At 38.2% G+C, this 22,580-nt stretch overlaps 1 protein-coding gene across 1 annotated transcript in view; it reads left to right on the top strand.

Annotated features, from left to right (window-relative positions):
• Positions 1 to 22,580, top strand: part of HECW1 (HECT, C2 and WW domain containing E3 ubiquitin protein ligase 1) — a 320,745-nt gene that overhangs the window by 147,690 nt on the left and 150,475 nt on the right. Inside the window, exon 6 of the mRNA XM_032643996.1 lies at positions 4,848 to 5,017. Within this exon, the coding sequence (XP_032499887.1) occupies positions 4,848 to 5,017 (170 nt within the window). The remainder of the gene's footprint in view (positions 1 to 4,847; positions 5,018 to 22,580) is intronic.

Raw genomic sequence — 22,580 nt, forward strand, 5'->3', positions numbered from 1 at the left:
TCTGTGAGGGACCATTTTTCTGTCTATCATAGTCAAGGAGAGATTTAAAATAAATTCTAAAAGATGCAATCACAGAATTCAAAGTGAGCTTTGAGAGCTTTTAGAAAGCGGTAAGAACATACTCACCACTACAGAATTAGAATCAACGATATGGTAGACTGACTTGAGATTCTCTCCTAGAAAACATCGAAGAAGAGTCAGACATAAAAAGGATAAGGAAGTAAAAAGATGGATGACATATAGAGAGCCAATACATAGATATTTAATGGTTTTGATGAAATGATCGGAACAAATTGAAAGGAAATAATAGGAGAAAGGTTTCTTGAGTTGAATGTGATTTTGAATCTTTAAATTAGACAATAAGGTGCTAAGAAAAAAAATGTATGTACAGAGACCAACATCTAGACAAATGCCAATTTTTTAAAAGAAATTTTCAAATGCAGACACAGTAGACATCTGAGTGCAAAAAGCATGATACATACAAAAGAATAAACCTCATGTTAATCTCAGACTTGTCTTCTTATCATACAGAATGCTAAAATCATGAAACAAAGGCTACAGAGTTTTAAGGGTAGCATGTTTTAGCCAAAGATTTCCGTGCCCACCAGGTTGTCATTTATGTAAGAAGGCAAGATAAACACATTCTCAGGTTTGCTAGGGCTCAAAGAACTTCATCTTTGCATCTTATCTGAAAGTAATATGTGAACATCCACGCCAGCATACAGAGAGATAAATTTAAGAAAACTCAAGAACTGGAGATACTGCATATAATTGGACTGCTTTTCTTTTTAGAATTTAAAATGAGAAATAACCAGAAAGATAGATCATGGAATTGTCTCCTCTGGAAATTTTCCAGAACGGAGTAGCATGCCAAAGCAAGATTGTTGATGCAAATGCTTTACTTCTCAAATCTGTTTATATATTCAGTTTTTACCACTCCTTGGTGGTAATAAATTTCCTGTGTAACTACTATCCCTTTAATTTTCAGTGAATTAACACTACAACCTTAAAAATCATAAACGCAAATACAGATTTTTTTCACAAGTATTGGAGACAACTTAAATATTCAAAATTACCACAGAGCCAAATAATTATATACTGTTTAAGAATTATGTATACAAAATGTTCTAAAAGACATGGGACATCCTTATGGTATAATCCAGGCAAAAGAAACAATTTAGGGTACAAGTTTGTATATACAGTATGGTCGCAACTATGCAAAGAAAATTACTGAAAGGCAATAAAGAAAAAGTCTAGCAACGGTCGGCACTATGCAGTACAATTTGAAATAACTTAAAAATTCTGTTTCTTTTCCTTCTATATTTAAAAAAGTTACAGTAGGCATCGTGTTTATTATCAGAACAAAAAACAGTGCAGGAAAAAATGGGGGAAAATTAAGTATTTTCCCATTAATGTATCATTTACTGTTGGAAAATCACAAAACTCTGTGTTCTTATAGACATCCATTCCAACAATCTCATAGTTGAAGAAATTGAGACCTGAAGAAGTTTTTTTCTAAAGTTACAGAGTTCAATAGAGAGTGTTCCAGAACCAAAATCTGGATATACTGACTCCCAGCCAAATGTTCTTTTAACTCCTAATTAGCTCCTTATTGCAGCAGTTTTCAAACGTTTTTACTCCGTGAAACATATATTTTTACAAGTATACAAATTGAACTTAAACTATAAAAGCTCACTGAAAGGCATGAAAGGAGACATGAAAAAATGAAGAAACCTATGTTCTTGAATAGGAAGTATTGTAAAGTTACCATTTCTCCCAAAATTAATCTATAGATTCAATGCAATTCCAATCAAAATCTCAATTTTTTGGAGGGAAGCTGATTAAAAAATTAAAAGGTTAATCCGGAAGAATAAATGTGTGACTGGTAAAGAAAGATGTTTTCTTTTGGGAAAAAAACAAGAACAATAAAGAGTAACTAGACTTATCAGGTATCAGACGTATGATAAAAACATTATGCAGATTTAGACAAGTTGTTTGATGGAAGAGAATTTTTTAAAAAGACCCGTTTATGGGCTTCCCTGGTGGCGCAGTGGTTGAGAGTCCACCTGCTGATGCAGGGGACGCGGGTTCATGCCCCGGTCCGGGAGGATCCCACATGCTGCGGAGCGGCTGGGCCCGTGAGCCATGCCCGCTGAGCCTGCGTGTCCGGAGCCTATGCTCCGCAACGGGAGAGGCCACAACAGTGAGAGGCCTGCGTACTGCAAAAAAAAAAAAAAAAAAAGACCCATTTATGCTTGAGAATTTGACCTATGCCAAAGTTGTCATTTTTATTAAAAGGTAATATCACATAATGATTAAAAAGAGACTTTGGAATCAAAGAAGTAGGTTCGAATTTCATTTCTGACATTGACCAACTCTGAAGACCTGGTCAAGTTACTTAACTCAGAAACCTCTATTTTCTCTTCCTTAAATTAGGGATGTAATAACTATCTTGTAGAGTTTGTGGTTAGGATTAAATCAGATAATGTATTTGAAGGGCATAGAATGGTCCCCAGAATTTAGTGGCTGATCAGTAAATGACAAGCAGTAGTGATGGAGGTGACGAAGGTGATGGTAGTCATTATTTTATGATGGATAAATTTATGTCTGTCACACTCTGGGCCATATTCCCCAACACCACCCCCAGATTTGATGGTCCACTGGGAGAACTTAGCATGTAGTCATACTCGTGACTCTAATCAATAGTCAATTACAGTATTGACTATAATCAATGTCATCAATTACGTTGAAAAGATACACAGCAAATTGCAAAGGAAGAAGGTGCCTGAGATGAAGTTTGGAGGAAACCAGGCACAAGTTTCCATGAGTCTTCTCTCACTGGAGTCACACAGCTTGGGTTTATTTCTCCCAGCAACAAGTTGTGAAATACTATGAAATACTATATACCAGGGAAGCTCATTACAGACTCAAGAGCCCAGGGTTTTGATTGGGGGCTGGTCATACGGCCAAAGTGCTCCTAGCACCTACCAAAATTCCAGACTCCCAGAAGAAAAGCAGGTGTTCAGCATAAACCACGTAGTTTGCACAGACACTTGAGGCACAGAGAGCCGCTCTTAGCAATTCTGAGATGTGGGAACCTTACTGAGATCTGAGTTCCCAGATCCTAGCCAAGGACCAACCCCAGAAACAGACCTTTCGAAGGAGAGACGTCTCAGGCTGCTTTGTTACTTCTTTTCTGCACACATTCCCATGGGTATAGCCTGGGTTTTGCAAATTTCTGTGATACTTTGTAACCTTTATTCCGCTTCATGGCAGTATATTATAATGCAAGAGAGTAAGAATAATTTCATTATGGAGACATCCTTGAATCAACTCAAAATGACATTTAAGTAAATGCACATGAAAAATTCTGTACTTTTCTCATCAGTAACAAATTCCTCCAACGCCTCACAACTTATACCATACTTGAGAATCAGTTCAATGTATTTTTACCTGTTTCTTTCACTTATATATAAATATGAACAATTTTGGGGGAAAAATACTTTGATAATAGAAAAATTTTAATTATATTTTTTGATATCATATATTTCTAATAAATATAAGATGGTTTCAAATTATCTCAGACCAGCCATAAACCATTATCACAAATGACCTCTTTCTCTCTCTCTCTCCCCCCCACACAGAGCATGAAATTGTACATGATCAGACATTTTCAATTACATGGAATGGCTCAGTTGTCAAAGCCTTCCCTCCCGACCACACGGTCTCTCCTCAGAACCCTCCTCACTGATGTGCATTAGCTCTATGGAGGCCATGTTTTTTCCTTTCCTCTAATGTCTGTGTTCTTTGCTCTTTTTTTTTTTTACCATCTTTTTTTTTTTTTTGCCGTACGCGGGGCTCTCACTGCTGTGGCCTCTCCCGTTGTGGAGCACAGGCTCCGGACGCACAGGCTCAACAGCCATGGCTCGCGGGCCCAGCCGCTCCGCTGCATGTGGGATCTTCCTGGACCGGGGCACGAACCCATGTCCCCTGCATCGGCAGGCGGACTCTCAGCCACTGCGCCACCAGGGAAGCCCTCTTTGCTCTTTTAATCCTCACCTTTCTCTTTATTTCTTCTGAGGCACTGTCTCCTTACTCAGTGGAAATCATATTTATTGTGAGGCTAGAGCCCTTGGTTTTCTGTCTTCACTTTGAAGAAGTGGTTCCTGCTTCCCTGGTGGCGCAGTGGTTAAGAATCCGCCTGCCAATGCAAGGGACACGGGTTCGAGCCCTGGTCCGGGAAGATCCCACATGCCGCAGAGCAGCTAAGCCCGTGCGTCACAACTACTGAGCCTGCACTCTAGAGCCCATGAGTCGCAACTACTGAGCCCGTGTGCCTAGAGCCTGTGCTCTGCAACAAGAGAAGCCAACACGATGAGAAGCCTGCACACTGCAACAAAGACCCAATGCAGCCAAAAATAAAATAAAATTCACCTGGACCCACCGAATTTTCCAAGTTGGATTTCCTCCCTCAGTGTGCACCAGGGTTCCCGAAGTGACCCTCAGCCCCTCACCCCAACCTGCCTGAGGAACGCCAGAAGCCCAGACCACTAGGGGCCAACAGTCCTCTCTTGAAAAGCATAGTGACCACAATGCCAGTCTTGACTTATTACAGGCGCTTCTTAACCAAAACAATTTAATACAGTAAATGTTCATTTAAATCAGTAAATGTTCCGTGTAATGGCTTCTGGAGACATATCAGTCTATATTTGTAATGAGGTGGAAAATGGTCCAGAGATTGAAAAACGTTTTACACGTTTCAGATGGACTCTTCTCCTTGTGTGAGGCCTAATATAATCTTTAACCTTGCTAAAACACATGAAATTAGAATATCCTCTGTTTTATAGATTTCCAGGCCATGGGGTTGAAGAAGGGGATGTTTTTCAACCCAGACCCTTACCTGAAGATTTCCATTCAGCCTGGGAAGCACAGCATCTTCCCTGCCCTCCCACACCACGGACAGGAGAGGCGATCCAAGATCATCGGCAACACCGTGAACCCCATCTGGCAGGCCGAGGTGAGTGCCCGGGCCCTGAAAAGGAGCTTAAGGGACAACAAAACAGTTGACCCTGAAGCCCACATGCTACTCCCTCCCTCCTTGGAGCCCCAAACTCTGCTGCTAAGTTCACGGTTCTCTCGGTCCTGGAAAGTCACCATGTTCTCTTTGGATTACAACTCCTAGAGATCTTGATTAGTCTCACAGCGTGGGACCATGAAACTAATCCTTGCAGCTACACTCAGTAGCCATACACAGTCAGCCTTCTGTATCTGCAGGTTCTGCATGTAGGGATTCAACCAACCTCGGATGGCAACTATTTGGGGAAAAGAAAAATCCCAGAAAGCAAAACTTGAATTTGCTGCAAACAGGCACTACGTACCTAACATTACATTGTATTTTCAACTATTTACATAGCATTTACACTGTATTAGATATTGTAAGTAATCTGGAGATAACGTAAAGCATACAGGAGGACGTGTGTAGGTTATATGCAAATTCTCCGCCATTTTATGTAAGGGACTTGAGCACCCATGGAGTTTGGTGTCCTCAGTGGTACTGGAACAAGTCCCCCAACATACCGAGGGACAACTATAATAGCCTCTTGCTCTGATTCTGAACTTGCACCTGAAAGCAGGACAGGAGAAGGAAGTGATGTGTTTTAATCCAGGCGCTCTCATTCTTCCCACGCATGTGGTCCTTAAGCAAGAGCGCCAAATTTGAATTGTGTCCCTCTGGACCGGTTCCAGAGATTCTGAAACTGTCAGGTTTCCTAGGACAGGTAAATCAATAAGTCTTAAAATAACACTAAGATGGGGTTGCATACTGTTTGATTGAAATAGGCACGGAGGCTGATTGTTCATGCCATCTTCCTGGTTTACACAGTGCTAGGCAACTTGCTGGAGTTTCAGATAATTTGTTTTATCTGACACAGGCCCTTCTCCTCTCTTACATGTGTCTCCACCACCAGCTGGGAGCCAGGAGGTTCCTCAACAAAGCCTCATCAGTGACTAAGTCCTGTCCTAGAGAAACAGCAGGAAGCTGTCACACCCGTTGACTGCCTAGCTACCTGCTTTAGCTTGAGGGTATAACCTGCAAACTGCATGACTTGGGAGACAGCGGGGTTTAGGGCATGGAAATGCCACAGTATATAATGTAGGGGTTAAAAGTGCAGATTTGCAGTCACACAGACCTTGGTTCAAATCCCGGCTCGGCCAGTTGTATAACTTGTTCAAAGTAGATCATCTCTGATGCAGAACTTTCAAGCATCCTTGGCAAGAAAGTGTAGATGTTTGGGGCCAAAGCTTTTTCATTGTCTCTTAAATTATACCACCTACTTCCTAGGCTTAATTTAGCCTGACCCAGGTTTTACAGAAGATCGATATTAGAGCTTTTAAGTGGCCGTCAGGGAAATAGAGTTGTATTTGAACTTCTTACTACTTTGGTTATCAGCAGACTCTAAAGCACCCACAGGACCGCTAGCATGGAATCATGAATCTTACATTATTTGTTTCTTCAGTCCTGGCTGTTCTCGCCAATTATTTATGGACTCCTCACTCCATTCCTGGAGATAATACAAGACGCCACAGGAATTTATAGCACATGGAAAAAAAAAAAAAAAGCCTCTCCTAAAGAACTTTAGAGCAGCTTGTACTAAGACATTTAGTCATAAAGGTGTTATAAGTCTCAAAGAACATTTATAAAATCCAGCACCGTCAGAATATGTTTTGGCTAAAAATGTCAACTAGAATCCACTTTAAGTTCTGAAATTATTTCCGAATCTTTAGTTCAGTTATACTTTGCAAGGACACAGGCCAACCCTCGCTCTCCCTCTGCTCTTGACCTCCTTGTTCTTTCCAGTGCGCTGTGGCGGAGGTCAGCGTCCTAAGGTAAGTTTCACCACGTGTCTCCCTGACAAGGCTCAGACTGAGGATGACTGATTTCTCAAGCTAAACAGCAAATAACTGGCTGAGCTGTGATTTAAACCACAGCGTGGTTTGCGTGATTGCAAAGCTGTATTTTCAAACCCCTAAATTAGCTTGCAGTACCCAGAGCTCAAATGTGGGAGTCTCAGCCCCTAGGCAGAACATTCGAGGCCTCAATGACCCAGCATTGCTTACCACTTGTGTCAGTTAGGGATGCCTCAGGCTCTAAGCTAGAGGAAGCCTGGTCAGCTGTGATATTTCTCACAAACCAGAAGTCCAGAAGGAGGTGGTCCAGGCAGTGCAGCTACTGAGTACGGCCACCAGGAACCCAAGCTCTCTGGGTCTTGCCACTACACCTTAGCAGGTGGCTCTCGTCTTCCTGTCTTAAAGCCTCAAACCCAAGTTCCAGGTAGGAAGAAAGCAAAAAGACCGAAGAAACTTTCTCCTTGAAAGGCTTTGAATTACTATCTTGTAAGAGAAGCCCTATTACCTATCACAGGACCTCACCTGGTTGGGAAAATCTAGTGTTTCGCTTCCCTGACTCTCTCGTCGGGAGGGCCGGGGACTAGACGGTTGAACATAGGTGTTGAATAAACCAGTTTATAGTGTCTGCAATGTGCTTCGGCTTTACTCTCCAGCACCTTTTACCTCCCACATTACACTAAGACCACTGTCAGTAGCTGCTGTCCCCCAGTGCCCCTTGTGCTTTCACATGGCTGCATAAATTGTGTCTTTGCTTATATCTACCTAATCTGTACATCCTCAACTAATCCAACCAGAGATTCCTGCTCATGCATCAATTCTCAGCTAAAATACCACCTCCTACCTGGCACCCCATCCCAGGCCTCAGAAGGAAAGAGCTTCCTCCTCTTTGCTCCTTTGTCCAGACCTCTACATAGTGTCTTCCATTTGCACGGCTGTCTTCCTCACGAGACTTTGAGCTCTTCAAGGAAAGGAATCACATCCAATTTATCTTTTTTTTTTTTTTTTTTTTTTCCTATTTATCTTGATACCTCCAGTTCCTGGACCTAATACTACTAGGTTCTATAGGGACTACTATGCCAAGCAGTGTTTGAAACATTTTATATAATTAACTCATTTCATCCTCACAACAACCCTATGAAATATGTACTATTATTATCCCCATTGAAAGATGAGGAAACCAAGGCACAGAGAAGTTAAGTGAATTTCCCAAGGTCACACAGCTGGTAAATAGCAGAACCAGAATTTGAACCAGTTCAGAGCCTGATAGTGATCAGTTTTGTGCACAGGTGGTTGTGAATAAATTCTGGAGAAAATATCCATAGCTTATATCAGATACTCAAAATGATCATTATACCTCCTCTTATTTCAGGTTAAAAAAAGTCAGTTAAAATTGACAGCATTGAGTGATAAGGCCAAAGGCAGTTATCAAAAGCTTAAATTCGTCTTTCCAGCTAATCATATGAGCCCCTCCTTCTGGAGGATAAGTTTGAAGGATAAATGAATTTTTTTTTAAATGGGGGAAAGCAAGGTGAAGTTCTCATGGCTGATTATTAATTCATTTAAGAAATATTTATTGTGCGTGTACCCTGTATTAGAAATCGAAGCGGCAAAAATGATTGATAGATAAGACCCTGCAGGCTAGTGGAAGGAGAAAATACGATGAAATAAATGTCCTAATCAAGGTGTGGACAGAATGCTGTGAAGCACTGGGGGAAGATCTCACAGAGGGTGTGCTCTTGGACTTGGGTCTTGACAAGTGGCAGGATATTTGGGGGATGGGGAGAGCATTCCAGGTAGATGGAACAGCATGTGCAAAGGTACCAAGGCAACCACAGACACTTAGGGGACTGTTCAGAAATGTCATGTGGGTGGAGCTTGTGGTGTTCTCAGATAAGAGATGGCAACTGGGCTGGGCTTACTTCAATCATGCATATCTGGCGTGGTGTCCTGATTGCTTACAAATGGAAGCTAATGTTGGCTTCTGGGGTCTCACGTTGCACCTTAGTGAGTGAAATGAAGATTCCCTGTTCCTGCAAGATTCGTGCAGGTCTTTAAATCTGTATGCAAGAAGGTAAAGGAGAACTAAACTGTCCTACTTCCCGTCTTTGCTGATTAACATACCAAGGATGTTCAGTGAGAAATAATCGAAGTTGCCTGCACTTAAGAGCAAGAATACCCTTTCATGTGTAGTTTAAATGCTCAATTTATTTCTTTGATTAATGTTGCATTAAAGTCTTACGTGGTTTTTTTCAAATTTATTCAAGTTCAAACTGGAAACATATTTTTGCTAATTAAAATACGATAAATCTGAGAAAAAATAAAGTTACTGTCAGAAGTTTTAAATGAGGAGGGAAAATTGAGAGAAATACATGTTAAACAGAATGCAAACTAAAGAAATTAAAAAGAAGACTTCCATGGTGATTGATTTATCTCCTCTTTTTTATTCCTGTAATTAGAAACTGTTTTCACTCCGGGAACACTGTCCTTGACTTTTAGGTCTGTTTACTCTCCAGTATGGATATAATGAGCATTTATAAGATTATAGCTTCACAGAGAAGTTAAACAGAAACAGCAGCAACTAAAGTGTCTCGGGTTATCTGTTCAGAGTGCTTATGTAGACTGTATATTTGTACCTCTAAGTAAAACAGGGAACTCCTAAAAGCAGAGTCTCAGAAACATCAAGAAGATTGATTATATTAAAATCAGGCCTGGGGCCCTGGTATATAGTAATCTCTACCCCATTCTCCCTGTCTCTGCCCTCAAAGCTGGGTGGATTAATCCCCATACATGCGCTGCTACTCCAGTCTGGTCATAAGATTAGAAGATTAGGTAGATAAGGCCTGGCCTTGTGGAATTTACATTAACGTGAGAAAAGCAAAACAAAATAAATAACAAGATAATTTCAATGGAAGACAAGTAACATGAAGGAACCACCACATCATATGCTGTGTTTGATGGAAAAGAGCTGCCTTAGATAGCGGTGGTCCAAGAAGGCCTTTCTGAGTTGCTGTCATGTGAACTGAGAAGCCAGACATACAGACCTGGCTGGATGTGCATTTCAGACAGAGGAAGCAGCCAGTGTGAAGTCCTGCATATAACGGGTTTGGATGTCTAAGCAAGAAGGTCACAGTGGCTGGAGGATGGCAAGTGCGGAAGGGATGGGGTGGAGTCTAGGACGAAGTTGGAGAGAGAGGCAGGGACCAGCATCTTGTAAATTCTGGAAAGTGGTTGGGGTTTTATTGTAAATGTGGTAAGAAGCCATTGGAGCAGGGAAGCATCACACTGATTAAAATTTTATAAAAATGTCCTGCTGCTATGTGTGGATTGGATTATAGAGAGGCTAAGATGAAAGCAGTCGATTTCGCTTCTGGCTCTCGTGGAGCGGCATGTTGGCACACTAATGCAAAAACACCAAGAAAAGCCAGATAAAATACAAAACTTAAAAAATGGTGATGACATCTGAGAATGGTTTAATCAGCCAGAACTCATGTAGTCAGGCTCCTGGAGAGAAAGGAATTGCAAGTGAGCCAGCTTTCTGCTACTACTTTTTAGAAGAAGGATAAGAAAGTAGGCAAAAAGCTACTGAAGGTCAAAGAGGAGTTTGCTGTAATCTCACAGTACTGAAAAGGCAAACTAGGAGTTCTGGATCCTCCAAGGAGGAGGTGGCTTAGAAAACCCCAGATTCTCACGTGGACCCCTGGCTAGCTAAGTACAGGATCAGGGCCAAGCTATGGTAGAAAACTTTAAGACAGCTCAGACAGCTCAGTCCCTGATTAAATAAAATAATCTGACCCCACTAACAATAAAAACAGACACATGGAGGTTTATTATTGGAGTTATTAGACATAGATTTTAAACACTTTTTATGTGTTTTTAAACTTAAAAAGCTAGACATAAACAATAAAACGGTAACTATAAAATGCCCTAAATTGAAAATTAAGCAGGAAAAGCTCCTTAAAAATCTGACTCAAAGAAGAAATCACAACAAAAACTAGAAAATATTTTGAGCTAAATAACAATGAGTATATGACATATTGAAACTTGTGGGATGCAGCTAAATTAGAAAAGAAGAAGAGCTGAATATCAGTGTTCTGAGTTTCCATGTGAATAAGCTATAAAATTAAGAGCAAATCAAACAAAAAGAGCAGAGGGAAGTATACTAGTATAGTGAAGATAAGTGCAAAAATCACTGAATTAGAAAACAAATGCATAACAGAGAAAATTAACAAAAATCAAAATGTGTTCTTATATTTATTAAAAAGATAAGAGAATATTATAACATTTATGCTAGTAAATTTGAATAGAAAATTCCTAGAGCAACATATCTTACTAAACTGATACAAGAATAAACAGAAATGCTGAGTAGTCTTTTATCTCTTAAGGGAATTTAGTATGTAATTTAAAACGTTTCTACAAGGAAATTCCTAGGACAAGGATTGTCACTATTGAATTCTCCCAAACATTTAATGAAATAACAATGATCTTGTAGAAATTCTTCCAAAGAAAAGAAAATTGTTTTAAGAGGTCAGCTTGTTTTATAAGACCAACAAAACTTTGATACCAAAATCTGACAAGGTCAATACAAAAAATGCAAATTACAGTCCAAGCTCTCTCATGAAAATCTGTGCAGTTATCCTAAATAAAACATTGGCTAATTGAATCCAGGAATATAAAAAGGCTAGTACTTTACCAAATTGTGTTTATTCGAAGAATACAAATACTAAAAAAACATCAATCAATGCAGCAGTTTCTCTCTGGCACCAGTGAACTCATCATTTTCTGAACTCCAGCTGGACAAAAAAGGGAGTAACTAGTTGTCTATGCTACGGTTTATAACAGGCAGACTTCCCACAAATCTGCCAATGGTAAAACACCCGGGAAGCAATTAGACACAAAACTTGTTCACGAAAGTGTGCCAACGTTACCGGAAGTTCACCTAATTTCTAGTTCATGAACTTCCCTCCAGTATCTGGTATAATAACTGCTTAGGACTTCAACCAGATCTGCACCTCCAGATCACTGCTATTGATTTTTTGTTCAAAGTCACCAAGCTGTATGCTCCCCACAGCAAATGTGCCATATGATACGCAGTTAGGAAAATCACATATGGAGAATGTGCTTAAAAACTATTGATACCATAATGGTAAACATTTCATTCTCTTAAAAAAAAAAAACAACAGCAATCTTCCTGTTATTGGTAATTATGAGTATCAGAATTTTTTTTCTTAAGTATATAACTGCAAATAGGAAAAAAGTGCACAGATGCAGGCTTTGGCATTGTTTTTTTGATTTTTCAATTGTAGTTTTTTTTGGCCTCTAATATGCCTTTCATGAGTATTTTTATCTTTATTAGGAGATAATTTACATAATAAATACAATTAATTACATACAAGTGAAAAAAAATGCATTCGTTCAAAACAATTTGATGAGCTTTGACAATTTTAGATGCCCATGAAACGACACCACATTAAAGACACAGAACATTTCCATCGCTCCCAAAAGATTACTGGTACCATTTCACAGTTCCGACCTGATTTCATTCCTGGCCACTGTCAAATTCTGAACTATTTCTTTTATCATAATAGATTAGTTTGCATTTTATATGAATGGAATCCTACAGTATACATTCTTTTCTTTCTGGCTTCTTTTGCTCAGGATAATGTTTTTGTATTCATCTATGCTGTTGCATACATCAGTAGTTTGTTCCTTTTACTGCTGAGTGCCATTCAGTTATATGGCTCTGCCACATATTGTTTATCCACTCACCTGTTAATGGACATTCAGACTGTTTACAGATATTGACTGTTGTGAACAAAGCTGCTGTGAACATGCAGGTACAGTCTTTCTCTCAGGAAATACCTAGGAGTGGAATGGCTGGATCATTTTGGTAGGTGAAAACTTGCCAAAAAGTTTTTCAGTGTGACTGCACCGGTACACATTCCCACCAGCAGTGTTTGAGAGTTCTGGTTGCTCTGCATCCTCGTAAACACTTGGTATTCTCTTCTAATTTTAGCTCTTCTAATAGATGTGAAGTGGTAACTTACTGTGGTTTCACTTTGCATTCCTGTGATGACTAATGGTATTGATCGTCTTTTCATGTGCTTATTGGCCATTTGTACATCTTCTCTTAAGAAGTATTTGGAGATGTCTAACTTACTGAGATTTGAGAGTTCTTTATGTATTCTGATTCAAGTTCTTAGTCACACATATATTTTACACATATTTTCTCCCATTCTGTGGCTTGCCTTTTTCTTAATGGTGTATTTCAAAGAGGAAATGTTTTTTATTTTTATAAAACCCAGTTTATTAAGTAATTTTCTCTTATGATTCATGCTTTCTTCATTCTATCTAATAAATCTACCAAAGTTAGCAAAGATAACTACTAACTTTCCTCTAGGGGTTTTATAGTTTTAGCTTTTTTTTATATGCCTCTAGGATTCCTTTCCAGTTAATTTTTGTGTATGGTATGATGTAAGGATTGATGTTCATTTCTTTCCATATGGATGTTGAGTGGTTCCAGCACCCTCTGTTGAAAAGACTTTCCTTCCTCCTTGGACTGTGTTGGCACCTTTATCAAATTTCCATTGAACAAATATGTGTGGGTCTGTTTCTGGGCTCTCTATTCTATTTCATTGAGCGATCTGTCTTTCATCATTATGACTCTGTCTTGATTAATGTAGCTTTCTGGTAACTCTTGAAACCAGTAGTAAAAGTCTTTCAACTTTGTTCTTCATTTAAAAAAATTATTTCAGCAACTTTCAGTTTCTGGTTCGACATGTAAGGAGCTTACAAGTTGCCAGTCCATCCTAACAATGATGAAAAGCTGAACAGACTGAAAAAATCAACATCTCTGCTTGGATTTATAAGAGAGAGGAGGACACAGAGTAAACTGGTCCCCAAGACTGAAGAGACAGAAAGGCAAATACAGGGAGTCATGGCTTTACCAGAGCAGAGACTCTCGGCAGAAACTACTCCAGGAATCTGTGTCGGGGTGGGAAACCCAAACTGTAATTGATGAATTGCTAGAGGCACAGTGTGCACAATTTTGACAGTTAAAACTTCCAGGGGAATCCAGTTGTAGGGTGGAGATTTACACTATTGTGATATTTACCTCCAGGAGCCCGACTAGGTTCTCATAGTAAACATCAGAGAAAAATCCCCTCATGCTTCTAGCACGGGGAGGGGACAAGGAACCATTTTTTAAATAAATCACAGCACTGTGTTTCTTCTTAACAAGGCCTGCACTAAGGAAATTATTTAACCAGAGCCTCACTTGCTCGGGTATTATCAGAGCCTAACTGACCTGGGGGAAGGGAAATACCCAGCTCCAGTCTACTCTAGCCATCCCATCCCACCTAAGAGGGGAAAAATCTGAAAAACACTTGTGAAGTTCACAGACTAGATGCTTAGGTTCACTAGAAGACTGAGACCTAATCATAGGGCTTGGAACACTTCCTCCTTCCCTACACCTTACCACCACTTTACTAAGGGCCTATTTACAGCAGTTTCTTCTATACAGTACATCATGTCTGGCTATCAAGAAAAAATTATAAGCCACACCAAAAAGCAAAAAAAAAAAAATTGAAGATACACACCAAGCATCAGAACCAGCCATGACAGGGATGTCATAATTATCAGACCAAGAATTTAGAACAACCATGATTAATATGGGAAGGGCTCTACTGGACAACATGCACGAACAAATGAGCAGTGTGAGCAGAGGGATGGAAATCCTAAGAAAGAACCAATAGAGAGGATAGAGGTCAAAAAACCTGTAACCAAAGTGAAAAATGCCTTTGACAGGCTTATTAGTGGGCTGGACACAACTGAGAAAAAAACTCTGAGCTAGAAAATATATCAGTAGAATCCTCAAAAACAAAGACTGAAGAGAACAGAACACCCAAGGACTGTGGGGCAACTACAAGAGGAATAACATATACAAAATGGGAATAGCAGAAGGAGAAGAAAGAGAGAAAAGAACAGAAGAAATATAAGAAGCAGTTATGATCAGAATTTCCCCAAATTAATGTCAGATACCAAACCGCAGACCCAGGAAGCTCAGGGAATACAAAGCTGGATAAATGCCAGAAGCTAACACATTAGGCATATCATTTTCAAATTCCAGAAAGTCAAAGATAGAAAAACTCCTGAAAGAAGCCAGAGGAAAAACCACCTTTACCTACAGAGGAACAAAGATAAGAATCATATCTGACTTCTCACAAACAAAGCAAACAGGAAGAAAGTGGAATGAAATGATGTGAGAAGTGGTTGAGCGGGAAAAAAAAACCAAAACACCAACCTAAAATTCTGTACCCTGCAAAATATTCTTCAAATGTTAAGGAGAAAAAAGACATTTTCATAAAAACAAAAATTGAGGGAATTTTGTTGTCAGTCGACCTGCCTTGCAAGAAATGTTGAAAGATGTTCTTTAGAGAGAAAAAAAATAATGTCAGAAACTCAGATCTATATAAAGGGTATCAAAGAAGGAGTAAGTGAAGATAAAATAAAAACTTTTATTTTTCTTATTTTTAGTTGATCTAACAGGTAACAATTTATTCAAAATAATAATAGCAATAATATATTCAATTATGTATGTCATGTATATATGTATTATATATATATGATTATGTATGATATGTATAGATGAAATAAATGACAGCAATGATACAAGAAATTGAAGGAAGGAATTAGGATTATTTTGTTATAATAAGGTACTCACACTACCCATGAAGTGGTATAGTGTTACTTGAGAGTGGACTTAAATTAGCCTTAAATGTGTATTGCAAACTCTAGGGCAACCACTAAAAAATGCAGGGAAAAGAAAGAACAACTTAATGCTAAGAAATGCGAGAAAATAAGTCGTACAAAATACTGAATTAAAACCACAAAAGGCAGAAAAAGAAAGGAAGACAAATGTAGGACTAAAGAACAAGTGAAACAAGTGAAATAGAAAACATTAATGAATATGGTAGATATTAATCCAACTATATCAGTACTCACTTTAATGCCAATGGTCTAAATGTACTAATTAAAAGACAGAGATTGTCAGAGTGGATAAACAACACAATCCAGCTGTGTGTTGTCCAAAGAAACCCACTTTAAATATAAGGACACGTATAGATTAAAAGAAAATGGATGGAAATAAATGTACCATGCTAACACTAATCAATAGAAAGGATGACTAATGACATTAATTTTAGACGAAGCACACTTTAAAGTAAGGAAAGTTATCAGAGATAAAGAAGGACATTACATAATGGTAATAGGGGTAAATTCTCCTAGGAGACATAACTCTTCTATTTATTTATTTTTAATGTGAAAAGATTTTATTTTTTTATTTTAATTGAGATATAATTGACACATATTACTTTCAGATGTACAACATAATGATTCGATATTTGTATACTTGGTGAAATGATCACCACAATAAGTCTAGTTAACATTTGCCACCATAACATAGTTACATACATAGTGGTATTTTTTAATATGAGAAAAAAATGGAAAAGAAGATGTTATTCAGAGGGAAAAAATAAATTGTGGTCTAGTCATATAATGAAATATTATCTAGCAGTCAAAAATCCATGAGCAATGCATTCACTTTTGACAATAAGGATAGATTTTTAAAATAGGTTGAATGAAGAAAACTGAGTTGAAGAGAACCTTACTACAGTATGGTAGCATTTATGCAAAAAAATTAAAAACACAAAATAATACAAATATGTATATAACAAAAAAATAAAATATTAACTTGAAGGATATATGACATTTTTGAAAGCAGCTGGCTCTGGGGAGAGAAGAAAATGGATCTGGAGAAGGAGAATTTAAAGTACTTCCATTTTATTTATAACGTTTTCTTTATAATATGCAAGAACCCACAAAAATGCTTTGGACAGAGGTATACTAAAATGTTAATAGGCAGTGACTGGGGAAGGTAACATTTGGGGCAATATTCTTCCTACACTTCATATTTTTCTCCATTTTTCAAATTTTCTAAAATAACCAAGTATTACTTTTGTAGTTATCTCCCCATTTTTAAAAACCATACATGTTATAGGCACAGTCGTGGCAGCCTCCATTTTAGAAGAAAAGCTGGGTAGCAGTCAGCATGGGACATGAGGAAAGCATTGTCACCTATACCTGATGTTCTTTCCTAGTCAGGTAGAAAGCCAGTGGGCTTGAGGAAAGATGATAATTTGACTTCAGCACTGCTTATGCTTCTCTCCTTATTTTGTCCTCAGTGCATTGACAAAAGAGCATCTGGAGTCACGGTTTTCATTAGAATTTTCCCTGGATCACATCCAGGTTAATAAGATATGTGGGTGAATCCCCAATGATTATGTACATATTTAATGTACGTGGTCTGTTTTTAGCCATGTTCAAAAATAAAGCTTTTTGGTACTCTTTCTAAATGTATTATGCCCTATATTTTTTTCCCTTCTCAAAATCTTCTCACTCTCCCACACTTAGATCTCTTAAACCAATTTCTCTGTTTCTACATGTCTTCTTTCCCATTCATAATTTTTTAAACCAGTCAAGCCAAAAGACAGCATATCACAATGTGAGGAATATGGACTTTGAAATGAAAAACCATGAGTTTGAGTGCAGGCTCTGCTTGCAGTTATTTGCATGACTGAGCAAATGACTATCTTTCTGAGCTTCAGTTTATCTCTCAGTTGGAGACTGTATTGCCTGGACCTCAGTTGAATGACCTCACCAGAATAACCAGATCACAGGTGTCAATGTGATTTGTAAGCTAAAAAAATGCTGAAGTCAAGGTTTACCAGCTTTCTTGCACTAAATGGGTGGCTCCAGGATATCTAAGAGGGAGGAAGGGTCTAGCCATGCCCTGGACAATCAGTGAGCGAAACGATTTGTAGGTAGGTGTCCTTTGAAGCAAATTACTAATTAATCTGTGAGCATGTACATAGGACACACTGCTGCTCAGGTGACCAGTGACCATCCAAATCCATGGAGCAGGTCAGTGGCACTGATACTTATTTTTTTATAGCTTTATATTCTTGGGCTTCTTGACCCAAGTCCCATGGATTTAATTGCATATTGCCACAATCCAAACCTATTGGAAATACAGCAATATTCATTCATTCATTCATTCAATTTTAAATTGAATTTTCAAAAGCATTTTCTTATGCTCCTGGCACTTGTCCTTGTGCAAAGAAACAGGCAACAAACCCAGCCAATCAGGAAACTATATAAATTGTTAGAAAGTGATCTTTGCTATGTGATATAGTGTAATAAGGCAGGGGGAAGGCTAGGGAGTAAAGGGTTGGACTGCCTTTCAAAAGGATGGTGTGGAGGCCTGGAGAAGGTGCCTCAGGCCTCCAGCTATAGGAAGTGTGTATTTGTTTTCTTTTGCTGCTGTAACGAGTTACCCCAAACCTTGCAGCTCAAAACAGCACACACTTAATATCTCATGGTTTCTCTAGATCAGAAGCCTTGGGTTGCCTTGGCTGGTTCCTCTGGTCTAGGTCTCACAGGGCTGAAATCAAGATACAGGCAGAGCTGGACTCTTATCATTGGGCTGTGGAGGAGAATTTGCTTCCCAGCTCACTCAGGTCTTTGGCAGAGTCGGTTCCCTGTGGTTGTAAGACTGAAGTCCTCATTTCATTGCTGGCTGTCAGCTGGAGTTCTCTCACCTCCTAAAAACTGCCTGCATTCCTGCAACAGCACAGAGAGTCCTCCTCATGCTTTTAATTTCTCTGACAACCTTCTGCTACAGTTCTTCTGCCTTTAGTGGGAGAAAGTTATTTGCTTTTAAGGATACATGTGGTTAGATTGGTTTCTTTTCTTTTTTGTTTTTTTGCATTTTTGCATTTTATTTTTTTTTTATACAGCAGGTTCTTATTAGTTATCCATTTTATACATATTAGTGTATATATGTCAATTCCAATCTCCCAGTTCCTCACACCACCACCACCACCTGCCACTTTCCCCCTTTGGTGTCCATATGTTTGTCCTCTACGTCTGTGTCTCTATTTCTGCCCCGCAAACCAGTTCATCTGTACCATTTTTCTAGGTTCCACATATATGCATTAATATACGATATTTGTTTCTCTCTTTCCGACTTACTTCACTCTGGGAGTCTCTAGATCCATCCACATCTTTACAAATGACCCAATTTCATTCCTTTTTATGGCTGAGTAATATTCCATTGTATATATGTACCACAACTTCTTTATCCATTCATCTGTCAATGGGCATTTAGGTAGCTTCCATGTCCTGGCTATTGTAAATAGTGCTGCAATGAACATTGGGGTGCATGTGTCTTTTTGAATTATGGTTTTCTCTGGGTATATGCCCAGTAGTGGGATTGCTGGGTCATATGGTAATTCTATTTTTAGTTTTTTAAGGAACCCCCATACTGTTCTCCATAGTGGCTGTATCCATTTACATTCCCACCAACATTGCAAGAGGGTTTTCTCCACACCCTCTCCAGCATTCGTTGTTTGTAGATTTTCTGATGATGCCCATTCTAACTGGTGTGAGATGATACCTCATTGTAGTTTTGATTTGCACTTCTCTAACAATTAGTGATGTTGAGCAGCTTTTCATATGCTTCTTGGCCATCTATATGTCTTCTTCAGAGAAATGTCTATTTAGGTCTCCTGCCCATTTATTGATTGGGTTGTTTGTTTTTTTAATATTGAGCTGCATGAGCTGTTTATATATTTTGGAGATTAATCCTTTGTCCATTGATTCATTTGCAGATATTTTCTCCCATTCTGAGTGTTGACTTTTCGTCTTGTTTGTAGTTTCCTTTGCTTTGCAAAAGCTTTTAAGTTTCATTTTGTCCCATTTGTTTATTTTTGTTTTTATTTCCATTACTCTAAGATGTGGATCAAAAGAGATCTTGCTGTGATTTATGTCAAAGAACATTCGTCCTATGTTTTCCTCTACGAGTTTTCTAGTGTCTGGTCTTACATTTAGGTCCTTAATCCATTTTGAGTTTATTTTTGTGTATGGTGTAAGGAGTGTTCTAACTTCATTCTTTTACATGTAGCTGTCCAGTTTCTCCAGCACCACTTATGGAAGAGACTGTCTTTTCTCCATTATATATCCTTGCCTCCTTTGTCATAGATTAGTTGACTATAGGTGCATGGGTTTATCTCTGGGCCTTCTATCCTGTTATATTGATCTATATTTCTGTTTTTGTGCCAGTACCATATTGTCTTGATTACTGTAGCTTTGTAGTATAGTCTGAAGTCAGGGAGTCTGGTTCCTCCAGCTCCATTTTTTTCCCTCAAGACTGCTTTGGCTATCCGGGGTCTTTTGTGTCTCCATACAGATTTTAAGATTTTTTTGTTCTATTTCTGTAAAGAATGCCATTGGTAATCTGATAGGGATTGCATTGAATCTGTAGACTGCTTTGGGTAGTATAGTCATTTTCACAGTATTGATCCTTAGAAGACATAACTCTTGATGTGTATGAACCCAAGAACAGAATGTCAAGCTACATGAGGCAAAAACTGGTAGGCCGCAGGGAAAACTAGATGAATCCACTATCACAGTAAGAGACTTCAACACACCTCTCTCAGAAATGGACAGATTCAGCAGGAAGTAAATCAGTAAGGACAGAGTTGAACTCAGTATCACCTTCAGTCAACTGGATATAGTTGACATTTATAGACTATTTCATCCAACAACAGCAGAATACACATATTTCTTAAGTTTACGTGGAACATTTACCAAGACAGACCAAATTCTGGGCCTTAAAACACACCTTAACATATTGAAAATGATAGAAATCACACAGTGTCTGATCTCAGACCACAATGAATTAAACTATAAATCAGTAACAGAAAGATAACTAGAAAATCCCAGAATACATGGAGATTAAACCACACACTTCTAAATAAGACATGGGTCAAAGAAGAACTCTCAAGAGAAAATTTTTACTATTCTGAACTAAATGAAAATGAAACCACAACTTATCAAAGTTTGTGAGATACAGTGAAAGCAGTGCTTAAAGGGAAGTGTATGGCATTGAATGGATCTATTAGAAAATAAAAAGATTTAAACTCAATAATCTAAGACTCCACCTTAGTAAAGTAGAATAAGAAGAGTAAATTAAGCCCAAAGGAGCTGAGGAAAAGAAATAAGAAGAATTATGACAGAAAGCAATGAAATTGAAAATAGGAAATCAATTGAGAAAATTAATGAAACCAAAAACTGGGTCTTCTAAAAGATCAATAAAATCAATAAGCCTCTAGCTAGGCTAACTAAGAAAAAGAGAGAGAACACAAATTATTAACATCAGAAATGAAAGCGAGGACATTACTACAGATCCCATGGAAACTAAAAGGATAATAAAGGAATACTGTGAACAACTCTATGCCCACAAATTTGATAATCTAGATGAAATTGACCAATTCCTTGAAAGACACAATTTTCCCAAACTCACACAAAAGGAAAGAGATAATCTGAACAGGCCTATATCTGTTAAAGAAAGTGTATTAACAGCTAATAACCTTCCCAAACAGAAAGCAGCAGGCCCAGATGGGTTCACTGATGAATTCAGACGAACATTTAATGAAGAAATTATACTAATTTTATAATCTCTTTCAGAGGATAGAAGCAGAGGGAATACTTCCCAACTCATTCTGTGAGGTCAGCATTCCCTAATACCAAAACCTGACAAAGATATTACAAGAAAAGAAAACTGCAGACCAATATTTCTCATGAACATAGATGAAGAACCTTCAACAAAAGATTAGCAATTTGAATCCAAAAAAGCATAAAAAGAATTATGTGCCACAACCTAGTAGGATTTATACCAAGTATGCAGGGCTGATTCAACATTCAAAGGTCAACTAATGTAATTCATCATATCAACACACTAAGAAAAGTCACATGATCATATCTATGAATGCAGAAAAAGCATTTGACAAAATGCAACTCCCATTCAGTATTAAAACTTAGTAAACTAGGAGCGGAGAAAAACTTTCTCAACTTGATAGAAAATCTCTACAGAAGTCCTACAGCTAACAGCATACCAATGGTGATAATCTCAAAACTTCCCCACTAAGAGCAGAAATAAGGCAACAGTGTACCCTCTCACCACTCCTTTTCAACATTGTACTGGAAATCCTTGCTAATGGAACAAGGCAAGAAAAAGAAATAAAAGGTATATAGGTTAGGAATGAAGACTTAAAAATTTTCACAGATTATATGATTGTCTATGTAGAAAATCTAAAAGAATCAACAGAAAACTCCTGGAACTAATAACTGATTATAGCAAAATTGCAATGTACAGGGCTAATATAGAAAAGTCAATTGCTTTTCTATATACCAACAGTGAACAAATGGAACTTGAAATTTAAAATATATGAATGAAATACTTAGGTATAAATCTATCAAGATGTGTACAAGATCTCTATGAGGATAACCACAAAACTGATGAATGAAATAAAAGAAGAACTAAATAAATTGAGATATATTCCATCTTCATAGATATGAAGATAATATTGTAAAGATGTCAGTTCTTCCCAACTTGATCTACAGATTCAAGGCAATCCCAATCAAAATCCTAGCAAGTTATTTTTATAGTATTGACAAATTAATTCTAAAGTTTATATGGAGAGGCAAAAGACCCAGAATAGCCAACACATTATTGAAGGAGAAGAGCAAAGTTGTAGAACTGATGCCACCCAACTTCA

The sequence above is a fragment of the Phocoena sinus genome, chromosome 9, assembly GCF_008692025.1.
Source record: "Phocoena sinus isolate mPhoSin1 chromosome 9, mPhoSin1.pri, whole genome shotgun sequence".
NCBI classification, from domain to species: domain Eukaryota; kingdom Metazoa; phylum Chordata; class Mammalia; order Artiodactyla; family Phocoenidae; genus Phocoena; species Phocoena sinus.